General features: G+C 42.2%; 1 protein-coding gene across 1 annotated transcript; it reads left to right on the top strand.

Annotated features, from left to right (window-relative positions):
• The first annotated feature begins 1,540 nt into the window (after nt 1-1,540).
• On the top strand, nt 1,541-24,150 carry olfml2a (olfactomedin-like 2A). Its single transcript, XM_041937970.1, has 8 exons — nt 1,541-1,802; nt 12,088-12,351; nt 12,996-13,103; nt 13,257-13,433; nt 14,370-14,616; nt 17,101-17,400; nt 17,605-17,790; nt 20,367-24,150. Exons 1-8 carry the CDS (start codon nt 1,734-1,736, stop codon nt 20,969-20,971), a joined length of 1,956 nt encoding a protein of 651 aa, XP_041793904.1. The 5' UTR covers nt 1,541-1,733; the 3' UTR covers nt 20,972-24,150.
• The last annotated feature ends 1,181 nt before the right edge of the window (nt 24,151-25,331 follow it).

The following is a 25,331-nucleotide window of genomic DNA, read 5'->3' as shown; positions in this document are numbered from 1 at the left end:
CATTCACTACTCCTTTATGTTCCACTGTTAGCACTCACTTTTGCACCACCGAGGCCTACTTAACATGTAGATATTTTAACTTCTATAAAATGCATATCCAAAAAACTATTTGGGATGAGAGAGCGGTTGAGCTTAATGGTGTTTTATGTCACAACGCATCTTATGATACCCACGTCTTGAGAATAGTGTGAGGGTAGTATAGTTCATAACCTGCCTAGATTACCATAATTTCCAATGTCCAAAAATCCACATCTGTAATCATTTTAATAGTCTGTAAGTGTTGATAATTGTATGTATTTCGTAAGAAACTGTGCTACGAATATTTGACAAATCATCTGATGAACAAATATAACCTACCACTGGCATGTTGCGGTTTCGTTTAGGACATATACTTACAGCCTATTATGTGGGAAAAATACATTAGAATAAACTGTTACTGCTGTTGAGGCTGATTAAGGTTAGTGTGTTTCTCTTCATGTCCTGTAGATGTCTCTACAGACTGCTCTGTGTCTCCCTGTCTCACAGCTCCTGCCACCAGGGACTGCCAAAAGCAAACCTGGGAACTGCCATGGGCCCCAGAAGCCTGAGGCTTACTGTGTGTCAGCTGGTTCATACTAATTTCATTAAAAGTTTGTTTGCTAATATTGACTACTACGGCACAATTTCCCAGCTTAGGATAAATAAAGTATATCTATCTATCTATCTATCTATCTACAATATCAAGTGGCATAATAAGGGCGTTACTGCAAGGTCAGTTGTGCTTTATCGCCTGGCCCTGAGACAGTCCCAGTGTCAAAATCTAATTTTAGACCTTAACTCAGTTCTGTGTGTAGGCTGTATGTTGCATATTGCTAAACTAATGTTTTTAATAAAACTGCCCTATTGTAAATCTGGAGCTATGACGCACAGAAAAACAACGCAACGCACATAGACAAGGGGGTCTCAGCCGGTGACTTTTCTCCTGGGGCCCCATTGCAGGTTAATGCTTCCCCGTCACTATATTTTTTATTAGTTGTTGGCATTCTGCTCCACTGCTGACATACTTTGCCTGCATGCCCTGCATTTGCGTCCAGTCTCTTACTATCAATGACATATGAACAGTGACCCCAAACTGTGACTGGCGCTTCAAACAGTTGACCAGCTGATGGCGCCAAAAGCCTTTCAAATGTCTAATGTGCTGTCCTGCTGAAAGGGTGTAGTCCTCCCATTAGCCACTTCTAAACTTAAAAATAGAGAAAGTATTCGATATGGGACATGTGCGCTGAATTGATGAAGTGTTTGAAAATACATAGATAGATAACTTCATCTTAAATAATAAGTAATTATATACTATATTTATTGGTACTATTATTTTTATAATCAGTAGTAGTAGCAGTAGTATTAGTATTAGTATTATTATTGTTAGCCAAACGCTGCTGTCTTGTGCAGACTAAATACACACTCACGGCCTGTTGTCGTGTGGAAACCCCTCCCATAGGTGGAGGGCAGTGGGTGACAGATGATGCGCACTGTGCGCCGGGCTGAGGGCTGAGCGCGCGGTGCAGCCAGGGCGCACAAAACAGCACGCACACTAACATCCATCCATACAGACAGAGGGACACACTGCGCGATCCTCCCTGTGTGAAGAGGAAATGGAATTCAAATAGGCGCACTACTTTACCTTCTGGACTGAATATAGTGACTGTCGCTTTGGATTCCTCAACTTCACGCCCAGACACTTGACGCCAGAGAAAATGTGGAGATACACGAATTTGTTCGCCTGTCTGCTGGTCTTGTGTAAGGATGTGTCTTCACAGAGCAAGGTAAGAAAAGACACTAAACTGGCGTGGTTCACACAAGTTTGATTCATTTGATTTTCCAGGATCTCTTGCACGTTGCTTTGTATTACAGCGCATGCAAGCAAGGGTTGTTCAGACCCAGTCATGGTCAATATTTGATCACAGCACATCCTGTTATAACAGTATTCCAACCTCCACTTATCCTGCAGCGCTTCACCTTTAACCTGCTTCATATTCACGGTGCCTCTGCTTCAGACAAATTAGTGACTTGACCAATACCCAACATTTTCCCCAAGCCAGACCTTTAAATTTCCTGTCTTAAGACAGCAGATGGTTCAGGTTATGTGTCATCTTTTATGATTGCAGGTAATCCTCCCAATGAGGGCTTGTGTGTGACATGAGTAACAATAGGTGTATGTAATGATAGCTCTAGTGTGTGCAGGCCTGATGCCAGCAGAGTGTGGGAGAGATGGCACTCAGTGGGGTAACAGTAATATCTGGCTGCCCTTGTTTGCACAGCTGCTGGACTCCAGTAACCCCTCACTCTCCCTCAGCCTAATCCAGCTCTACACATACTCACACACACGCACGCACATGCACACACCCCCCGCCAGAAGATAAAACACATGTACAGTACACATTATATATGGACACCAGGGGCTCTGTCGCATATTTATGGCCAAGTATGGTGTGTGGCGGTCAACATTGTCTGCTCTGGATGCAATCAGAGGCCAGACCAGCAGCGATGTGGGTCAGTGCCCCATACTTGTAGCACTGATAAAAAGTGGTAGTAGCATTCACAGAAGCAGTAGTAGTCATGGTAGTGCTTGTAGTTCTATTAATTACAATAGTGGTAGAAGCAGCATGTAGTCGTGTTAGTAGTGGTGAAAGCATGTGGACGCCCCTGTGCCTGTTTTGGTCAAGGCCTCTTAGGTCCTGTGAATGCAATCGTAATGTTACAGCATACAGTGATATTTTAGACAATAGTATGTTTCCAGCTTAGTGTCAACAGTTTGTGTCGGTCCCTTTCTCCTATTTCAATATGGCAATGGCCCATGCACAAAGCGAGCTCCATAAAGACATGGTTTTCCCAGTTTGCTGTGGAAGAACCTGACTTGTCTGTACAGAGCCCTGATCTGAACCCCATCCCACACCTGTAGGAGGATCTGGAACATCAACTGAGAGCCAGACCTTATCACCTGACATCAGGATTGGCCCTATCTAGTGCTTCTCTGTCTGAATGGGAACAAAACCACGCAGCTGTGGTGCCCTGGTGTTCACCTGGTAGAGGGTGCGCCCCATGTACTGAGGCTGAGCCGCTGCAGCTGCATGAGTTCAATCCCAACCTGCAGCCCTTTGCCACGTGTCTGCTTCTCTCTCCCCCTAAAAGCTGTTCTGATCTAAGAAAGGTTAAAATCCCAAATCCCTGCAGCCAGTTCAAAACACCTGGTACACAGACTGAACCCTGAAGAATGGAGGCTGTCACAGCATCACATTAATATCCATGTTTAATCGTCACATGGCTGGAATGTTTGGCTGTCTCCATGCTTTTGGCCATACAGTTTAAATCTGGTGAAAGCACAGTTGTGGCAGTCGTGGTAGTAATAGTAATTGTGCATGAAGACACATAGTTGTGGCATTAGTGATAATACCACTGAAAAGTAAATGTAGAATCAGTGGTGATAGTAGTTGTGGTCAAATGAATAGCAGTCATCTTAGCAGTAGTAGTAGAAGCAATAGTAACTGGTGGTTTGACCGCTAGTAGTAACAGTAGTGGTTACAGTAGTAACATATAGAAGCAGAGATAGTAGTGGCTGTAGTAGAAACAGCACTGTAGCAGTAGAATATTGTCTTCATTGGTGGTTTTCTAAACCACCAATGAAGGTGAAACATTTCATAAAGTCATTTTCTGAAAACTCTCTGGAGTGAACGTAACGTTAAGTAAATTATGATTAGTGTTGAACAGTGTTGTAATGCTGTGAAGAATCCTCACAGATTCTGAGTGATCAGGACTGAATTGACCAGTCACACGTTTCTTTTTTACTCATGTTAAGTAGGTAATTTACCAGTTTCCCCAAATGATTAGTGTTTTGTTTTTATCTCAAGTTCAAACTCACTTTCATCTTCAAGCTTTCGTTTATCCCTGAAAATTGTGCACAAGATGGGGAGGACCTGGTGGCCGAGGGGTTTAATGTGCCAATGATGAGTCCATCCAGTCACTTTCATTGAATGCATCCCTCGCGGTCCTCATCACCTACGTACTGTCAACCCATTAATAAGAAAGTATAACCTGCTCCTCCCCCTCATAAATTGAACAAATTAGTTCGTGAAATCTTTGTTTCAGTCTTGTTGCTACTGGAGATGCCCAGTCATAGTCTCTGTAGCCAGACTGGTGGCACTGGCATTAATGAGAGACATGGAGGGCACCAGAGGGGGGCGTGGGATCCATCGCATGCACCTGCTTCATGTTTTGGTTGTAAACAAATCACTGTAAGGTCAGCTGGGGGCTAGAAGGAGACAGCAGACGATGCTCAGTCTGCCTCAGTGAAACAGTCCACAGCAGCAGAGACGGGGCTTATTGAGACACTATGTATTCACTTACAGGTGCTGTGAGGTGCCTTGTGGTCTCAGGGGATTGCCACAATGCTGTGAAATGACATTGTGTCATGCCATGTTATGCCAACATCATTTAATTGGGGATGTCACATGGGCTTTGATGGGGAGTCAACATTATCAGTGTGCAGAGAGTCAAGTCTCTGTGTTTGGGGTTAAAACAAAGCTGCAAGCTTTTGTAAATGAGAGAGACGAATACCTCGTTCATGCTGAGGCAATGACCTGGAGAAAACTGCTTTTGGTGTCAGTGTGAATGGGTCAGCATTCGCCATCTGACCCAGGTGCATGACCAGGGTTTTACATAGGTCTGGCGTTGCTTGGCTTTGTTTCAAAATGGCCACCTGGTATTATGTTTTAGATAGTGAGGATGACTACTAGCTCCCTCACACATGATTTTGATGGTGATCCTTGAACATTGCATTAGCTAATTTAAAGTTTCACCGTTAAATCAACCTGTATAGATGCCAAAATCACACAAAGTGTGCTGTATAACAGTTCAAAAAGCTGACTTTCTTTTCAGTATATTACAGCGGTTCATAGCCAATTTGAGCTAGAAGTAAAAGAGAAGTGGATGGACTTACAGGTCCACTGTCACCAAAAATCTTATCACACAGCCTTGTTTTTATCACAGGCTCATTTACACTCCACATGTTGCCAAATTCTTCATTTGAAAGCATGTTTGGCCTTTCTTTTTCACAGACTTCTAATGTTTTCACATAGTTCTACCCCTTTCTCCCTCTATGCAGATCCCTTAATACCTGAGAACAAGATTTATGATACAGTTCATTTCAAATTTAGCCTTTTCTGTGTCTGTAGTATATGTCCTAATTTGTGTATGGTCTATGTAACGTCCCATGAAAGGCAGGAAGCATCTCCCTAATCTTTACAGACCTGGACCTGTGTGTCACGCTGTACTCTGCTTACAGACTTGGATAAGTACATTATGACACACCTAAGGTCATTCATTTAAAGAGACGTCACAAAACCAGTCCTCTACGGTCCTCAAAAGCAGTAGAAGCAGGAGAGGAGACTTAGAGCTCTCTTTCACATATTTGTCTGACAAAAAACAACAGAGCCATACTGCATTTTTCAAATAGCACAGTCTTTCTTATTAGGCTGTATTGTGTGCTATGGTGTTGGTAGGAGCTAGTGTAGAGGCTTTGCAGTCTTGTCAAACAGCAGGTATGGCTGGTGTCATGTTAGAGGTCCCAGCTTAGTTTTCCTAGAAACTGCACTCATTTTCTCTCTGCGTTCAGTGTCAGTGCAGGAAGGAGTGTGTCCTGTATGCAGCAGCACGCAAAGTAAGGATGTGGAGGTCAGACTGGCAGGAGATGACTGACTGGAATTTGCATCCCATCATAGACCTGCAATTAACTTTCTATCTTTTTTTTTTTTTTTAACTACAGTCTTTCCCTAAACATTAGGGCATAGTTTGACATTTGGGAAATACGCTTATTCACATTCTTTCCTTAAGTTAAATAAGAAGACTGATAGCGCTCTCGTACATTAAATATGAAGCTACCAGCAACGGCCAAACACTGGGAATGTGGAAAACAGCATTCATACAACACAATACAAAGAAGTGTACACATGTGACCTTGTGGTTTTACAGGGGGTGATGTGCTGGACTCTTAAATAAACAGGATGTAAAGTGTTGATTTGTGAGCATCAGAGGTGCTGGAAGGTGGGTTACCTCGTGACAGAGCCAGTTTTGTTTCCCCCTGTTTTCAATCTTTGTGCTAAAGCTAAGCTAACCTGTTATTGTTGGTAGATTTCTATTCATGAATGGATGTAACTAAGTGCATTTACTCAAGTACAAGTGCTCAGAGTGTTTTTAGGCTGTGGTATTGTTACATTGCTGAGGTAAAAGATCTGAACACTTTTTCCATCACAGTTTATATTTAACAGACAAGTATGAATTTTAAAATAACAATTATCTTTGACTTGAACTGTGTGAAAAAAGCAAATAAGCAGATTTCCCATTCCCAAACATTTCGAACTGTTCCTTTAACTATCTGACTTGCCATAGTTTATTTGTCATGAACCTAAAGCACACTGTATTTGCCATACGCAGATATTGTAGAATGTGAGAAGATAATTTAAAAACATTGTTTCTGGACGTAATCTGTCAAAACTTTGAATATCTATGTTGCTGCTGACAGCAGCCAGAGAGCCCACCTGCTCCTCTACACACATCCTGTAGAGAGGTGGTTGACTATCTTACTAACAGGCTCAAAAATGTTAAATATATTGCTTGTGGTGTGGATGTATATCACACAGTCTGTGGCGTAGATCAGATAACCTGCTGCAGCTGCAGTGACAGCAGCTTATGTGGTTATTTCTTAGCATGCTTACATTGTAAGACAGCGTGCAGCTCTAACAAAAATCCAGTGTAGCATTGTAATACAAAACAGGTAACACCAATCACCAGCGGGTGGACTTTTTGGCTGAAAGGTTTTGATGTTGAGCGTGTTTTCTGTTTGTTTGCTCAGTAAATAGAGGACAGTATCTTTCACTGAGCAGTGATACACTCTGCAGCTCTGCCGTCACAGTCATCTGGGGACAAGCCAATGGCAACATCTGTCATTCCACTCACCATACACACACTAGTAATTAGTAAGTGTCTCTTTGTGCTGATGAATGGATTGTTTTAGTGTGTGGACTGTATTAGGGAGCCACATTGTCAGCTTGATTTGCATCTGTGTATTTTCAGAGTGTTTTCACCCAGTGCTCAGATTGATGATTTCATTGTTTGGAGGTAAATCAAGTGTGGAAGTGTTTAAGAAGACTGTTCAAAGGCTTCCTAGAGTTGTTTTTAGAAAGTTACTGTGGCAGAAGAAGAAACTGCACGGATTCATTTAGTCCTTGTTTCAGTCATCACAGTGTCTGGATGCAAATCAGCAGCAGGAATGTAGATGTATACCCCCGAAACCAGCGAGTACTTGATACAGTTTGTGTTCTGCTAATTAACATCCCTGTGCTAATGCCAGCGTTTTTGTTTATAGTCTGAGCCTCATGTTTCATCTCCACACAGACGGCTTTATTAGAATCCTCCCTTTGTTCCAAGTTAATCTTTACAGTGGCACAGTAAGACTTTATCATAAGCACCTAAGATAATTAGATTAGAAATCAGGCAGACTCTTTGGACTGGAATGTGGACCCCAGTTTTGGTCTTGAGTACCCTTGACATGAGGCGATGTGGATTTCAAAGCGATAGTCCATTCTTTAAAATCACAAGCTTCTAATCTGAAACTGATTAGAACTGGTATTCATTGTGCATTTGTGGGAAAATAATTCAAAAAGCAAAGAGTGGGGGGTTGAATTAGCGGCAGGTCATAACAGGAACCACAGTAGTTTGCGTTTGAAGGTTGGAGCATGCAGCTGAACATTTGAGCTTTGCCATAAGATATCAGCTCTGCTTGCCTTTTTCACCACACAGTTGTCCCAGTGATTGCCAGCTGGCAAAGCACTAAAAGGAGAGGATATCCTTGTTTATATGAACAAGGCTGCAGATACAACAGGCCAGTGCTACTGAAACACCGACTGTAACTCTGAGGCTAACGAATGCAGCGGCTATTGTGTAACACATCTTGTGTTTTTAGCAATCCTGAGCACAATTGGGGTTTCACTTCATCACTGTCAGGGTGTGTTAGCTGCTAAAGGCTGCAGCGGTTGATCTAATAGAGCTCTCTGCTGCGTGCAGGCTCTTTTCCTCCCATTGTGCAGACATGAGTTCATGTTTGAGCTGTGTTCCTTTTTGACCTGAAACTTGACTGCACTTGAAAGGTCAAAGCCAAAGACTCAAAGCTCAAAGCATGCGTTAAATACTCTGTACTTTTAATTATTAGCACTCTTAATTGTGTTGCCTGTTCTCATGCTGGTAGGTCAGCTTGGCATGAGATGCTGGATGGTCAGTTAGGCATACCAGCACATATGATTTGACAGGAGGAGAAGGCAGCTGCTCTGATTGGCAGAATGATGGCGATTTTTCATGATAAGCAGCTGCCAGATCTTTCCCCTGCAGTAAATTCTGCTAGATAATGGTTTAGTCCTTGTTGACTAGACTAAACATGAAGTACCAAAGTAAATCTGGCTGGAATTTCTCTGACTTCTCCAATTTAATTCCAACTTAAGCTGATGTTGCTATGCAGCAGTCAGTGTTTGGCTGGGGTTAAACAATGCAGCCCAGCAGGCCCGTGGGCATAGCCTCTGCTAAAGAAGTTTAATCTGCTAATCCACTCTGTTTTCATGTGGCTGTAGGATTTGTCAACCTGCTGCCTTTTCGCTTGACATGGGTCAGGATTGGCCCGGCTCTGCACACAGGAGTCCTGCCCCATATCAGACCCCCTCCCAGTATGTCTGCAGTAATGGAGGGAAAAGCAACCCCCCCAACACACACACACACACACACACACAAACACACACACACATCTTCCCCCATCACTCAGCCTGCATTCCTTCACTAATGAGCCCCCCATCTCTACCACAAACCAGCCCCCCAGCCCCCCACCCCCCTTACCTTCAGCCTGCTCCTGCAATACTAAAAGGTTTCCTAAATTGTTTAAATTGTTGCTATGGAAAGCACGAAGTAATATAACGGCAACATGACCAAATCGAATGACAGAATTCTAACTACCGACCTCACTCTCTCTGGACAGGTTATGCCTGCTAATTACTGCACTGTTGGACATCTATGAATTTGGGTGACTCTTTAGAGAAAAGTTTAAAACAGGATGGTCAAAACTGATGTAGCAGAGACCGAGATATCCTGACTTTTAGTCTCAGTATGGGTCTAGCACAAAAAACGCGATACCCTATATTTATTTCCCAGGGATACCCTGATAATATCATAGAGTTATTGTTAAAGGCTTAACAAAGCTCCTCCAGAGCTGTAGAAGAAATTATACACCTGCTTCAAAGACTGTGAAGTGCAGCGTCCCTTTATTGTAGTCAGAGTGTACAAATCAACATGTAGCCCAGTTGGCCAACATTGACATCAGCTGCTGTTCTATTGTAAAGACTTTGTGATAGGACTTTCTCCATGAATGATACAGTAATCCAATGATCTGGTGACAATTCTTTTCATTATGCATGCTGATAATCTACTGATTATTGTCTTGTGACAGATGTCTGTCCCATTTTCGAATGTGACATTTTCAAGTGTCTTGTTTTGTTGGCCAGCAGTCCAAAAATCCAAATATGTTTAGTATGCAATGATATAAAAGAGAAAAGCAGCAAATATTCACAACTGAGACACCATAACTAGGGATTATTTATTTATTTTGCCATATGCTGTCGTAACACAACCAAGAAGACTTTCTATCTAAAATAAACTGTAATCCTCTTTGTCCTTACACAGCTGGAATGGTCACCATTTTGAATTGCAAAGAGATTGGTTTATAGGGTGAATTTACTGTATTTCCATCTGAGCTGGTAGCGGAGTAAATCTTTGAGCTAAGTTTCTACAAATGTGTTCTTGGTATTCTGAGAATACTACCGCCCAGCTTCAGTCACATGAGGACAGGACGGCAGCTCATTAATGAAGAATCTTTGTGTTGCTGAACTCTCTTCCTGATAAAAGTGATACCACATGTGCGCCCATCCTGCAGTTTATAACAGTCCCTAAATCTCACGAGAGAGGGATGACAGTCCAAACCCCCTCCAACATACTCCAAATGATGGAACCAAGTCAGCCAGAAGTAAGGTGCATCTCATGAACTGAACACATGGGTGACAGCCAGGGGGAGACTAAACTAGCACTGTGAAAAGCTGCATGAATAGGAATATGTCATTCAGAGCATGCATTGATAACCAGAGTCTGTGGAGTTAACAAGAAGCCTGCTTACCACACCTCTGTCGTCCGTTCCTCATCTCTGCTCGAGGCTAGTGGCTCGAGGCTACATTAGCTGCTACTAGTATAACGCACCCAGCTCTCTGACCCAACTGTTGGTGGTCACATTGGTGCATTGTGGGTAATGCAGGCACCCCTGGTTCTGCTTCATCTGTTCACGTTCTGTTTTTTTTTTAAACTGTCTAACCTGAGTTTGACATTGTTATAGGAGTGCAATGGTAAATTGGTGGAGTACTCTTAATGTGGTGACCAAAGCTTAGTGGCAATCTGCCCTTTGGTTTATGAGATATCACATGTAAAGTTAACATTTGGTCAATAGGGTGCCAAATGGAAAGTTAATGGTATGTCTGGAAATAGAAATGGTTTATCCTTTTTTAATAGAATATTCTCAGTACAGTTCACTGTAATGTTCACAGCAAATTTCACTGACATCTAGCCACTGTATTATACAGTATTTTGAGATGGCTTGTCATTGTGTTTGAGAGAAGGACAGATGGATCAACCAACAGACCAAATGACTGACTGATCTTTTTGGCAGTCCTTGGGTCTTGCTGTTTTTGGGAGAAGGAAATGACACAAGCTATGGGCAATGACTGACGGCGTCAGCTCTCACTACAGTGCTACAGTTTACAGCAGGCATGTCAAACTCATTCCATAAGGGCCGTGTGGCTGCAGGTTTTTGTTTCAACCAAGGAGGAGCACATCAGGCTGGAATCAATTAATCAGCTGATCTCAGTCTTCAGCTGACAACTAAGTGATCCCTTGATGTTGATTGGTTGGCCTGGTGTGCTCCTCCTTGGTTAGAACAAAAACCTGCAGCCACACGGCCCTTTATGGAATGAGTTTGACATGCCTGGTTTACAGTATTCACACATATCTCAGCATCAGTGCAGGTCTTCTTATCGATAGCTATTCACTATCAGTATGGTATGGGTAGGAACCAAGTGTGTTTAGACTGAGGACCAAGCAAATTTCTACTTTGTGTTTTGTTTTTTGTTTTTTTGCAGTCTGTGTTTAGTTCCCCCAAACAGCTAGCTAGCAACATAGCATGCTACAGCTAGACCATGTGTGCTTGCAAATTGTGCCTGTCTCCACTTCTGTCTGATATGTGCCTCCCTTTTCTCTCCATGTTCCACATTGTATCAAAATCAGCTTTGTTTTCAGTGTGAGCACACCTTTATTCAGATCAGCTAACAGCGTCTCCACTGCATGCCATCTTGTACATGTCTCACATATGAAGAGAGTGCAGCTGCTCTGGCTGCCGTGTATTGCTTCCTGTTTATTAAGTAAGCCATGGCCAGCCCGTGGGCTGCCAAAGCTCTGTCATCACACATGGCAGCCAAAGGCCAGCTGGATGCACAAGTCTTAAGAGTTATGCTGTCTCTGAGGCTTTCCTCTGAGTCACACCGGCTGACATTCAAAAGAGGGGAAGCATGTGGTTATTGTTCGGAATGACTTTCCTTCCCTTGTTTTTGTTTCCCTACCATAAAAATGGATTTATTATTCATGAAAGTCCAGGAGGGGTTAGACTAATGGAATAGATGAGTGGAAGAACTCACAAGTGCAAGAAGGAACAGCACAGTACAGCACACGCTTTCAGAAACTGCCACACTTGGTAGTGGCTTTGGATAAATATACAGTGCAATCCATGTCATTGATATCCAAGTCTGATGTGTTAAATCGTGGCTCAGCTGCTTATTCACAACAGTACCACAGTACTGAGATATTTCTACTTCATGCATTTAAGAGACACTTAAAGGAGTGTGAAAATGAGATTAGAGTGACAACAAAACAGCAAAAAATCTTTGGATTTGAAAATGGGAGAATACACATTCTGTCTTCCAGATCTTTGGAGAGACAGAGCCTGTTCGGATGACGTCAGAGGGTTCAGACTGCCGCTGCAAATGCATCATGCGCCCTCTGAGCAAGGATGCCTGCCTGAGGCTGCGGAGCGGCAGCGTACGTGTGGAAGATTTCTACACGGTGGAGACGGTCAGCTCCGGATCTGACTGCAAGTGCTCGTGCACAGCTCCACCATCCTCCCTCAACCCTTGTGAGAATGAGTGGAAGATGGAGAAGCTGAAGAAACAGGCCCCTGAATTACTTAAGGTGAGGAATGATGAAATTTAACTGTATACAGAATTAACAGCATAATTCACTTGCTCTGGACCAAAAAAGAACAAGAAAATGAAATGAATCCCACTGGAGTCTGCACACTTGTATCATTCAGAGCGTTTGTGAAATAGAACTAAAAGCAAAGTAATCAATGACATGAGAAGTCCCACCAGTTTAAAAGCATAAAAGGTCAGTCTTCATCCCTCTGTGACCTGACTACATACAGCTGTATGTCATTTAACATTGTTTGTGCCACACCTCTGCACATACCTAAAGCACTCTTTCATTTCTCATGGGCAGGACAAGCTCGTCATGTACCATATGAAACAAAAGGCAGTCCAGATGTTTGATCTGACTGCTCTTTCAATTATTGATTAACCCAACGCATCTCTGAAGGAAATGATTACAGTTAAAAGGAAAGGTCTAAATTAAATAAGATGGACTCTGAATGAACCCTAGACTGAGAGCACTTGGCTGCACATTGGGTATGGATGTCAATAATGTTAATCACAGCAAATGTTTGGGAGGGCACTTAAGCTATTACTGCAGTTAAACAGAGGCACGTAAAGCTGTCAGGTTTGGGTTCAGGAGATGGTGAATAATACTAGTTCTTCTTCTTTTATGGCATGAATGACCAGCTCCAATCTATGGTGGACCTCCTCGAGGGAACTCTCTACAGCATGGATCTAATGAAAGTCCACTCCTATATCAACAAGGTGGTGTCTCAGATGAACACCCTAGAAGAGGTAGGCAAACAACCAAACTCATGTACTTTGTGATATCAGTGTAATCAAAGGGTTGGTAGGAGACATGTATGACATGAAAGGTGGTTTATGTATAGTAGCTTATGTCATTTAATGGATAACGATAGCTGTGACGATAATGTTGCTATCTTGCAGACAATCAAGACAAACCTCACACGAGAGAATGAATTTGTTCGGGACAGCATGATGAGCCTCACCAACCAGTTTAAGAGATATGAGAATTACTCCAACATTATGATGAGCATCAAGAAGGAGATCTCCAGCCTCAGCCTGCAGCTGCTACAGAAAGACTCCTCTGAGAGCAAAGCACAGGTGAGAAGAACCTCTGTGTGGTGCGGTATGTACATGCCAGCATTCGAACAATTAATCATTAGTTTTATGGTACTTCTAGTAGGAATGCTACCAGTATCTGTACTAGAAGTAATAGTAGTTGTAAGATTTGCAGTAGATTACTAACAGTGCTATCAAGTCCAGTCTTAGCATTTCTATGATCTCAGACTTCTCAAGACCACGTGTTTGTGAAAGGCATCACTTGTTGTTATAAATTTACAAAGAATTGTCACCGGACTCTATGGAGCGCTTTAGTGTCATTCATTTGGTTTTATGGCCTACAGATTGTTTCAGTCAAACCAAAACTGTTCTCAGAGAAAAGAAAGCTCTAAAAATCCACCGTACACTGCAGAGATCAGTCACACAAAGTTAGCTTCTAGCTGGTGAACATAGCAGAGCAACTAACTGCTGAAGAGCCAGATATTTTGTTATACATTATGTGCAAATTTGCTAATCCCAACTTTTGTGGAATTGAGTTTGTAGAATATTGTCTTTTAAACACGACTAATGGATATCATAATGGAACATTTAGACTACCGGTAATTTAAGATTTGTATGAGAATGTGTGTTTTATGCCAACACACTGTGAGACATTATCAATTGGGATATCCAGCCCATCCTCAGCAGAAAAATTGACATATTGTTCATCTTTACAAGTAGGTTATTATGACCCATATTTGTGTTTATTGCTAGGCAGCAACCTCTAGTGGCCTTAGTATTTGTGACGGGAGCAAAGGAGGATGTCAGGTAGCATAGCACAAGTGTATGAGGATGTGTTGAGGATGTCACTTTTTAAAGATTTGCACATACTTAGAAGGTACACAAGCTAAACACACTTTTTCATAAGGATAGTCAATGTAAACCCACAAGCCAATATTTCCTAGTGTCCTGACATAATCTGAATGCCCATGTTTACAGGACACTAATGATGAGAAAACCAAGGAGGCTGTAAAAATACCCAACAAAAAGACCCCTGGAGCCAAACCCCCACCCAAACCACCCAAAGAAAAGGCCGTAAAGCCCAAGAAAGAGGTCATTAAACCTGGGAAGCCGGTCAAGCCTGACCCTACTGCCAAAGCCAAGGTGGTTGGCCATCAGCCTGGAGTGGTTAGGGGCATCACATACTACAAGGCTGCCAAGACCGACGAGGATGAGCACAGAGGAGGTGAGAGTTTTCAGCTCGGCCGGGGCACTCTGTATACTCTCCCAGCGTAATGGTGTGTTCATAGAAAGCCACCCTCTCTGAGCTAAAGCAAACATTGTGCTTGCACTTTAGCTGAGCTTGCACTCCCATCTGTGTGCGATCATCTGTGCGTGATCCACTGTGGGTGTTGAAAATGATCCAAATTAGGTTCTCCAGCCATCTAATCTTACCCCACATGGCACTTTGCTGGATCAGGATCCGCCAGCCATAGAGCAAGAGTCAAGATCTTTATTAGCTGGATTTAATTTCTAGTAGAGGACAATATAAAGCTTTCCTGAGAATGATGTTTTGCATAAATGTGAGATAAGGCTCTGCCAAAACTCTGCACTCAAGTGTAAAGGCAATAAAACAATCTATCGTTGTGTGACTCACAAGATCCCCTCAATACAAATACAACACATTTATTCCGGCATTGTTTTAGCAAAGCTGGTTTAGTATGTGCAGGACTGGACTGCTGTTGCATCTTCAGCAAGCAGGAAATCCAAATCTTTTATTGACAAAATACACGGAGCTCATGGAATGCTGTGTCAATGGAGTGCTGCCATGTCCATGACATGCTTCAGGTTCACTCCTCACAACAGTGTGGAGACCCTCACCAATGCAGAGAAAACATTTCCTGACTCCTTCCAATCCTCTTTAAGTCTAGATGAGTGAATAGGTATGCTGCGTTTGCACAGGGCACACGCACATAATGCTGTCAGACCATGTGTTCTGCCACGTATGTGAGCTTCAGCGAGCCCAGCCACTCTTGTCAAATTCCTGAAACCAGTCAGCTGCATTTCCATAATCTCTGGCAAAGAGCAGGATGCAGGAACCTTTATTCATCAAGGGAAGGTTGATACCCCTTGATACCCCTCCTCTCTTCAGATTTAGCTGCAGTGACACACATCTTACAGGGAGATGCCCAGTGTGACCACAGTTCTCTAGCGTTTGCCTCTGAGCAGCTTTGTTAACTGACTTGCTATATTTTGAAGAAAGTTGTGGAAAGTTAAATGTTAAACACTTGCTTCGCCTGCCTCCACTCATTTTACCAGCCTGCATAATAAAATCATTAACCATCTGCATTACTGAACACAGATGCATGTCACTTCCATTAACAATTATCTGATGTCCTCCCTCATGTACTCTCCACATAGTCTTTAGCAGCACTCTGCCAGAAATACAATGGTTTTGTTTGGTTTGGAAATCAGTGCTATATTCAATACAACAGACCACCAGTGCTCAAACATTGTTGAAGCCTTAAACTAGAAAGCAAAAAGCTAGAGTTTGAGCAATAGGATTTTTGAGTTAAGAAAAAAAAGATTCTCCAAAAGATGATAGGAGAATCCAATGTGCTGTCCAATCATGTCCAGTCCAGAGGCAGAGCTGTTTATCTGTGGCCACACTCAGAGACAGGCCAGAAAGCTGTCACCAAACATGTGACATGCAAAAAACATATAGAGATAACGTTGCACACTCAGACAGTCTTTAGCCAAGGGCATTGATGCTTTGCACTCGACTGTGCACATGAAAAGTGATAGAAATACAAACGTTTAAAAAAATAGAAGAGTAGTAGAAGTAACTAAAAAGAGACAGGCACGAATGTGAAACTGTTGGACCTAAATGTTGGAGTGCTGCCTGCCTGTTTACGTAGTTTCCTGCAGATGTTTTGTTGTCATTTACTAATTTTGAGTCTGTAACAATTTAATTTGTGCCTATTTCACATTATCATTGTATATAATTGATAAAAATTGTAATACATTTTGTCATATTTGTCATTTTCTCAGCTTTCTGATTTTTATTTATTATAGTGTCATTTTAATCATGAAAAAATGTTATTAATATTTTTTCAGCATGGCTTTCACTGATGAAATTAACACTGTCACTAGCACAACTGGACAAGCACTTCATTTCAAACATCCTGAGATCTTAACATAGGCCATAGATTTGATTTAATCATTTTCTGCATCTGTAATAACTTTATGATGCTCCCATTTTTGCTAAAAGCAAAATGCTACCTCAGTATACTAGAAACCATTTGAGGCTAATAGACAGCAGAGCAGGGTTTGGAAGGAAAGAGGAGAACAGAGTTCAGAGAAGAGACAGGACGTTGGTGGTGTGCTGTATGGCTAATATTCCTTCTTTGGTGTGAATTTCTTAAACACAAAATACTATATTTCCCACTGTCAAGGAGCCATATTCTGTATGTACTGTAGGGTAAAGCAGGTGAAAGACCATTTAGTGGCAGTGGACATACTACTTGATAACACTGCCCTAACATAACCATCACCAACAAGAACAAGAAGCAGCTGGTCCAGTCATATTCTTCTCTGTCACCACTCAGCCTCAGGACTGTCTCACCTTGTGTGGTTACCTGCAGTATTTTGAATAAAATCTAGCTTTGAGAATCTTAGATTTCCTCTCCATGTGTTGGCCTGACTGAGCACTTATTCCCATTCCTCCCAGACCATTCTGCCAAAACGTACACGGTCCATCACATCACAGAAAACCAGTCAGAGGACGGAGGAGCTGAAATGGTCCTGGAAACAATTGAGGCCACCGTGGCTGAACCCATTGCCACCACCGCAGCTCCGACCACAACAACTACTACCACCGCCACGACTACTGGCACCACAACAACCAGCACTACTACACCAACTACTATCACCACACAAGGTGCACCCGCTTCTGAAAGGCCAGCTCCAACCATTGTGCTGGTGCTGGACAACTCCAACAACAACAGCCGGCCCAGTCTCCACAGAGCAGGTACGTGCTAAAACCACTGAGTGAAAAGGCTCAGTATTCTGTTGCATGCAGTGGCTGCAGTGACAGAGGCCAGTTCAGCAGCAGGAAAATATGCAGTTTCATCTGGATGAGAAATGTGTGAGTGGGAAATCAATCTAAGCCCGTCTTCATGCAAGTCATTCTCTGCCAGGCATACATGTCGAATGTCCTGCTTGTTTCTTCCAGGGAAGATCCTCAACTGTGAAGGGACTGTAGCATCCATCGAGCAGCCAGAGAAGCAGCACAGTTATGGACGCAACGAGGGAGCCTGGATGAAGGATCCCCTGGCTAAAGACTCCAAGATCTACGTCACCAACTATTACTACGGCAACAACTTGGTAGAGTTCCGCAACCTGGACAACTTCAAGCAAGGTGTGCTTCAGCTGGGTCTTTTTACAATTTCCCATCCACCCACCATTACCCCAGACTCTAGCAGTATCTGTGGTTGATGGATGAGTTCTATCTAAGGCTTAGGTTTTAATTCTACTTCAGTGTAGGATTTCACCTTTTGATGGCACCCACACAATACTAAACAAATGTTTTTGTGTCTGTCCTATTGGGTGTATATCAGGGCCTGTTGAGAATGAAAAAAATAACAGGTATATTTCCTTGGTCAGAAGGCCAAGAAAATTACTAGGTTAGGATAATGATTGACTTATTAATAGCCATAATAGCCTTATTGATAGCCATAGCTTAACAGCCAAAACTCCTCCACCCTTAACTATACTTTAAAAAACACTTTTCCCTCCTTTAACAGATATCCATCAGTCCATACAGTCTCTATCCTGACTCCTGTGGGCTTGAACCTTTACAGAGACCTAGTGGGACAACTAAAATAAAATTGCAGCTTCTGACTGGCTGTATTTTTTCTTGCTCAGAAAGTTGTGTAGTCATAAAACTGTACAAACTCAAACACTGTATTACAGTACAGTACAGTACTATAAAGTGCAATCCCCCATGTAGCCCCATCTAACCTGCTGAGAACACAACCTTTAGGCCACAACTATGCAATGTGACATTTGCTGTCCAATCAAACATAGCCTGAGTATAATGGTCTTTCCTAAATTTGAGGCTTACTTTTAACCAAGATTTAATGCAAAAAAATTAATATATGAAAGGTCTTAATGATAGATTAAGCAGTATCAGTTTTCAAACACCAATGTCAATATTTTTTGAGAGCTACTAATCCAACATTTTGAACATTTAAAGGTAGGTATTTTTAGACTATGATTTATGGTTTGGGATGGGTTAGCTTGTTTCATTTCAGTGTAAACAAACTGACACATTTTCACTTCTATCTATCTTTTTCATAATCAAGCTCAAAACACCATTATTGTCCCAGCATTTTGGCCCAACTCCAGTATCACCCTGTTTTAATGTATAGCTGTGTCCTACGACATTTTTGATGTTGATTCATGTTGATTGTCCAGTGAGCTCTGTGAGACTGATGAGATCTGTGGAATGCAGGTCTTGGTCGTTTCATGGCTCCAGTGGGTGGGAAAATCAACTCCTTTCACATCCAAATCAACTGAGGAATTGGATTACACCCTCTAAGAGAGTTAAGATGATCTCCCCTCATAGGGCTTGGCTTGTTGATCTAGATATGTTTGGACAATGGGCTTTCTAAATGCACTTACATGTGAGGTGTCCTACAGTGCAGTGAGCTCACAGCTGTGTGCAGATGACTAGATATTTGGAGTAGCGGTGATGCCTGCTGTTCCCTGACATGTGCTCCAGCCTCTCCTTTGAACTGGCACAGCGGAGAGGGATTAAGAGTGTGGGCTGGCCTTAGGGATGGGGATGGTGGGGGGTGTTCTACTGAACGTTGTTTTTGTCCTTCACTGGGCTTTCCATTTATTATCATTATCTAAATCAGACTTCCTGAGGTTGGAAGGTTAGGATAGCAGATAGGATGTGATTAGAAAATGACACCTACACTACACAACATGTTTGTTCAGGAGTGAAGTACTAAACAAACTGTGTCACTGTCACATGAAGCCAGAGTGTACACAGTCTGGCGCTGAAAAAACATTGTCATTGGCTCTATGAAGGGCATAATATCAGCTAAGCATACACACTGCTGAATGTATTCAGCTCATAATAAGTAACGGATAATGTATAAATAAGCACAATAGCACAGCAGAGGGGTCTTGAGCATCCTGAGGGGGTTTACTTTATTTTGCAATGATGACCAGATTGCTGTATATTATCCTGCTTATTGCATGGCCAGCTGTTGACCAAACACATTATTTTTTTTAAATGTTATACATTTTTTTTATTACAATTTACCAGAAGTTGGCCCCTCAGGACTGTCAAGCAGAGCTTTTTTTTATGGTGCAAGTGCAAGTCTCAAGGAACAATAAGCAAATAGCAACGCATGGATCTGATTATTGAATATTCAAATATTATGTTTAGCTATGCAAGGCTTAGCTGTGGCTGTCATACTTATTACGTTATGGGTTGTTATCTGGTCAAAACACAAGCTTTGAGTGTGTTTGCTCAAATCAAGGCTTTAGATTGTTAAGTCTCAAGTAAATCACACCATAGCCTGGTTCCAGACCTGTGAATTGCCCCACACTTTGTTAAGTGGCGTCGCGTGACATCTGCCAAATATGTTTGTGAGGGGATGTTAGAGTCATAGATTGTGTTTAGGGCTCAGTGCAGTCCTGGCAGTTACAGGAGCCAGAAAATCCATGAGGAGGGAGCCTGCCTGTAGTTGAGGTTTGATGAGAAGGACTGACCTAAAAGAATCTGGCTTGATGATGGAGCCACTGCTCATTGTAGACACCTCCACATGGGAAGTTACGGGCCTTAATGGAGGCAGTTGCATCTGAGATGAAACAGTGGTCTGTTTTGTGCAGCTGAATATGTTCATTAGAAAATGAGAATTGAGTGTTCATCCATGCTTCATAACAGTTACACTAATGTAATATTCTTCTTTATTGTAGGCCGGTGGAGCAACCTTTTCAAACTGCCTTACAACTGGATAGGTACAGGCCACGTGGTTTATAACGGAGCCTTCTACTACAACAGAGCCTTTACCAAGAACATCATCAAGTATGACCTCAGGATGCGGTATGTGGCGGCCTGGACACTGCTGCACGATGTGGTTTATGAGGACACCACTCCCTGGAAATGGAGGGGCCACTCGGACATTGACTTTGCTGTGGATGAAAGCGGCCTGTGGGTGATCTACCCTTCCATGGACTACGACTACAACCAGCAAGAGGTGATCATCATCAGTAAATTGGATCCCGGAGACTTGTCATTGAAAAAGGAAACAACCTGGAGGACAGGTCTAAAGCGGAACTCGTACGGGAACTGTTTCATCATCTGTGGTGTCTTGTATGCCGTCAACGTGTACAACCAAAAGGAAGGTGAGGTGAACTATGCTTACGACACCCACACCAACACTGAAGCCATCCCGCGCCTGCCCTTCACCAATGAGTATTCCTTCACCACCCAGATTGACTACAACCCCAAGGAGAAAGTTTTGTATGCCTGGGACAATGGCCATCAGCTCACATACCGAGTTAACTTTGTCGACCAGTGAGCACAGTTCACAGTAGGCCTGCCAGTACGGCACCTAAATAGAAAGAAGATGCTCAGTATTTGACAACCTAGACGCAGCCATATTGGACTCAACAAGACAAAGGATGAACCTACACCAGCCTTCCACTACCAATGCATGCTATTCAAACACCTGACCTCACAGTGTACCGAACATACATGCCTCAAAAGTGTATTGGGATGTGACTGTACAATATGTCAATAGAGTGGACCGTGGACAGTGGAAATAACCTCACAGGTTGAGTTAAAGCTCATTGGGCAGAGCTTAGGAAACCACAGAGATGTCTTTTTATGTTCATTTATGAAATGTCAGCAGGCTGGCTAACTAGCAGACAGATAGATGGCTATATATGGTCCGTTTAAATTAGAGATAGCCTTTGTGACATCACCTACATTGGTCACGTTGGTGTCTGGGACCACACCTTGAAGCTTGCATTTCTGACTCATCACTAGATGTCATTTTGGTAGTTTCTGAGACCTGAAAACCCAAATTTGGGTGGAGGCATGAGCAGTGGCTGAATGAGATGGGGTCATGTCAATTAAGCAGATACTTTCTAAAACATGAGCTTTACTATCTTCTCATTATCTCATTATTAGACATATATGGTTAAATGTAAGTTAAAGAGGTCTTGGTTGCTGTAATCATTTCTCCTGTCCATGCTGATGTGAAATGACCCCCTCCTGACGCAACAAAGACTTTGGATGTGGATTTTCTATCCAATCTTTTTAGAGTGGAGTCACTCCACCACCACTATAGACAGGAGAAACCATTACAGCAACCAATAACTCTGTAAACGTTCATTTGGGCATGTGCGTGTTGTAATAAAACAGACACTAATATTTCAGAATATACCCCCTAAACAGAAACTGAAATTGTATCCTTAGAAATTACTACTAAGACACATATAATAGGAGTAAAATTATCAAGTCAGTGAGGCCATATCATCCTGTAGAAAAGCGGAGAGTTCAGTCAGAGACACTTACAGTATGTCAAGGAGTTGACCATGTGTGGCAAATGGTTTGCTTAAAGAATCAGAGCAGCAATGAGGACTCTGCTTGGACAACTAATCCCCCTAAAATAAACAGATACATGAATGCTAAATCTTAATAACCTTAACGCAAAATGTGTGCTGTGTACAGTAACAAACTATTATCTCTGTTTCACAATACATTTTTATTAACTCTCATCTGCCCGAGTATATACTGCTCCCCAACATAGGCATGGTTTTTAGACAGTTGTGAGGCAAGACTCAGTACATCTCTTGAATAAACTGTGTGAATGTATTGTCCTGTTAGCAACCTTAGCCTATTGTTAGCATGATACTGCAGCTTGACTGCTACACAGTCCTGCAAGTACTCACTGTAGTCTCATTTCCACTGCATGGTACAGCTTGGCTCCACTGGACTTGACTCACTTTTGGCACCAGCTACATTTCTCATTTTCATTTTCCACTGCAGATGGTGCCCCCTCATTGTAGGCGGGATTCTTAGCTGTTCTGATCACAGTGACGTCACATGAAACTGCCATGATGTCATGGCATATGCGACATAAAGACAGGAACAAAGGAGGAAGGGATTTTGTTTTTGATTCTCAATATGTGGCTGTTTTTGTCTCACAGGAAGGAGACAAACTTTGTTTCAGGCTGGGCTTAAAGGAGCACAGACGATGAGACAACTCTGGTTGCTCAATGGCAAGCAAGTGACAATTCTAGTGAGGAGTTCCTCTGACCCATCAGTGGTCTGCAATGTTTTCACTCCACCATTTAGTACTGGTTCAGCTCGTTTGGAACCTTGACCAAGGTGATACCAAAGAAAGTACCAGGTACCAGGTACTGTACCCAACCTTTGCATAGAAAACCAAAGAGTAAGAATTCCAAGTGAGTCAAGTTGAGCCTCTCTATAAAGAAATATCTGCATATGAATGCAGAATCTGGAGGAAAGGGACACGATTTTGGAATCGTAAGCTTCCATTTGAGGTCTGTTTGCAGTCCAAATAGTATTGACCAGTCACGTTTAGAGGGCTTTCGTTGCACGCAGGTAAAAGGTCCATATGAAGATCAAAACTGGTGGAATACATCGGCTGAAATGAGCCCATCTGCTATTGTCTGATGACAGTGTAGTGTCTTATTAGCTTATTTGGCTTTCTTTGTTTATCTGCATTCATATGAAGATATCTGTTTATAGATTGGCTGAATGGTCGTTTTTGTGTCTGAAATTGCACACGAAAGAGGAAGTCACGGACCGGAAATCCATTATCCGGATACCCACTGATTACGCCGAAAACCCCAAAACATTGGTCATTGCACCCACAGGCTAAATTGTCGTCAGACAATAGACGATGGCTCCCAAAATAGAGTCAAGACATGCCGCATCATGCAGTGGAAATGAGGCATGTGTCACCAAGCCTCTAGACTGCCAATTTCATGTCCATGTGCAGATGAATTGTGCCACTTTCAGGTGTGTCTGAGCCTTAATAAGGACAAGGGTCATATTATAATGGCTGAACTGCACATCTGCATGACGCTCCTAGCCAGCTGGTAGCCAAGTGGCCGATGAATGAACCGGTGATGGTGAAGGTTTGATGAAACAGCGGATGCATGCAGCAGATGCATGCAGCATCAGTTAATGCAAGCACAACTGCAGTGCCCTACCTGAACACTGTTTTGTATTTCTTCAGTCATGACTTTTCTTGAAACCAGCGTATAGTTACATTTAATGCAGCTTAAGAAGTTTGTATTTACCTTCAGTATTCAGCTATTGTTGTAATAACTTTGTTTGAACTCCTAAGTTTTAAGTTAAGATGACCTAACTCGCTAACCTGCTAGCATTGCATAGCATGGCTAGATTTAAAAACCATCACAAGGCTTTTTAATCTTAGACACTCTTCTTTTTTAAATGCACTTCAAATATTTTTAACCAGGTAGTGTGATTTGACCCAACCCCCAACATTTAACTCAACCGTTGAGATTATTTCTGCCTTCAGAGTAGTGAGAAATGTTTGTGGAACTAAACTATCAGCTATTATTGCCCATCTACTCCATCCTATCACCAAGCACTTTGATCATGAATCTGCTTTGATTATTATTCCGGCCTCATGATGCTTCCTGTCTCTTTACCATTGATGTTGTTTTGAGGGATGTGATGAATATAGTATGAACTCCAGAAACAAAACAATGTACACGTGTTTCTAAGCTCAAGATTTTTTTTATATTTACATAAATTCATTTGACAATATCATACAACTTTTTTGCTAATTTCCATGCATCTTGTTAAATTTCTATGTTCTTGTATAAATATATGCAGCTGTATTGTTAACAACATTTACATAACCACTACATTTGTCATAATTATTTGAACGTTTTCACCTCAATGGAAATTAACAACCATGATCAGTCATGCTAATACAAAAGGTGCACCGTACATTAGCTGTGCCATCTTCAATAATGGAGAACATAAACCATGAATGTTTTTTATGTTTGACAATGACTGACAGTACAGTGTGAGGCACTTTCACAGCACTTTACAGTGTTGTTTTGGTCTTGTACACCATTCATGATCACAGCCACATGATTTTGCCTGTTCTTGAATAATCGGGTGTGTTTTCTTAAGTTTATTCATAAAAGGTATACTGATCGCAATGAATGAAGTAATTTCTTCAGTTGCAAGGTCTTAATACATAAACAATGCCATGAAATGTAACACAACACTTGAAACCACCTGTGTGTGTGTGCGCCTGTGCTATGAAATAAAATTTCCATCATAAAAGTCTGTTGTGAGCCTTATAAGACAATCCGCAGTGACCCAGTAAATGCCTTGCCCACCACATGCTGAAGAGATGATGACCAGTGACTCAGATCTTCTGATTTCTGGAGAACAAAGCTCTCATGAGCTGCGTTTAGTTGTGGGGTAAAGGTCACCATGCTCTGCTAGATGTGAATCCCAAAATACACTAAAAGGAGGAGCCCTGGGTCATGGTAATAAGGGCATGGCTGCCTTTTTTCTTGGCCAGGGATTTGAAAATGTTTTACTTCAGCTCTAAATCATGCAACTCTGGAGGGAGACATTGAAATATACCAGGAACTGAAAGGTGGGTGTGGTAGGTCCACGCATGTGGTCCTCATTTAAGAAAATAAACTCCCTAACTCGTCAGTTCTCTATTAAAAGAACATCTCAGTGCACTGTGCTCTTTCTTTACACCCAGATAATGAAGTTCATTAATTAGTGCAAGGCAAGGCCGTAAGTTTGATGAGCGCAGCACTAATGGTGTGTCCAATCATGAACTCTGTCACGAAATGTTAACATGTTGTTGTACTGGAACAATGATGTCCACGCTCGCTGTGGTG

Source organism: Chelmon rostratus, chromosome 5, assembly GCF_017976325.1.
Source record: "Chelmon rostratus isolate fCheRos1 chromosome 5, fCheRos1.pri, whole genome shotgun sequence".
Lineage (NCBI taxonomy): Eukaryota > Metazoa > Chordata > Actinopteri > Chaetodontiformes > Chaetodontidae > Chelmon > Chelmon rostratus.
This window is presented reverse-complemented; position numbering and strand designations above follow the sequence as displayed.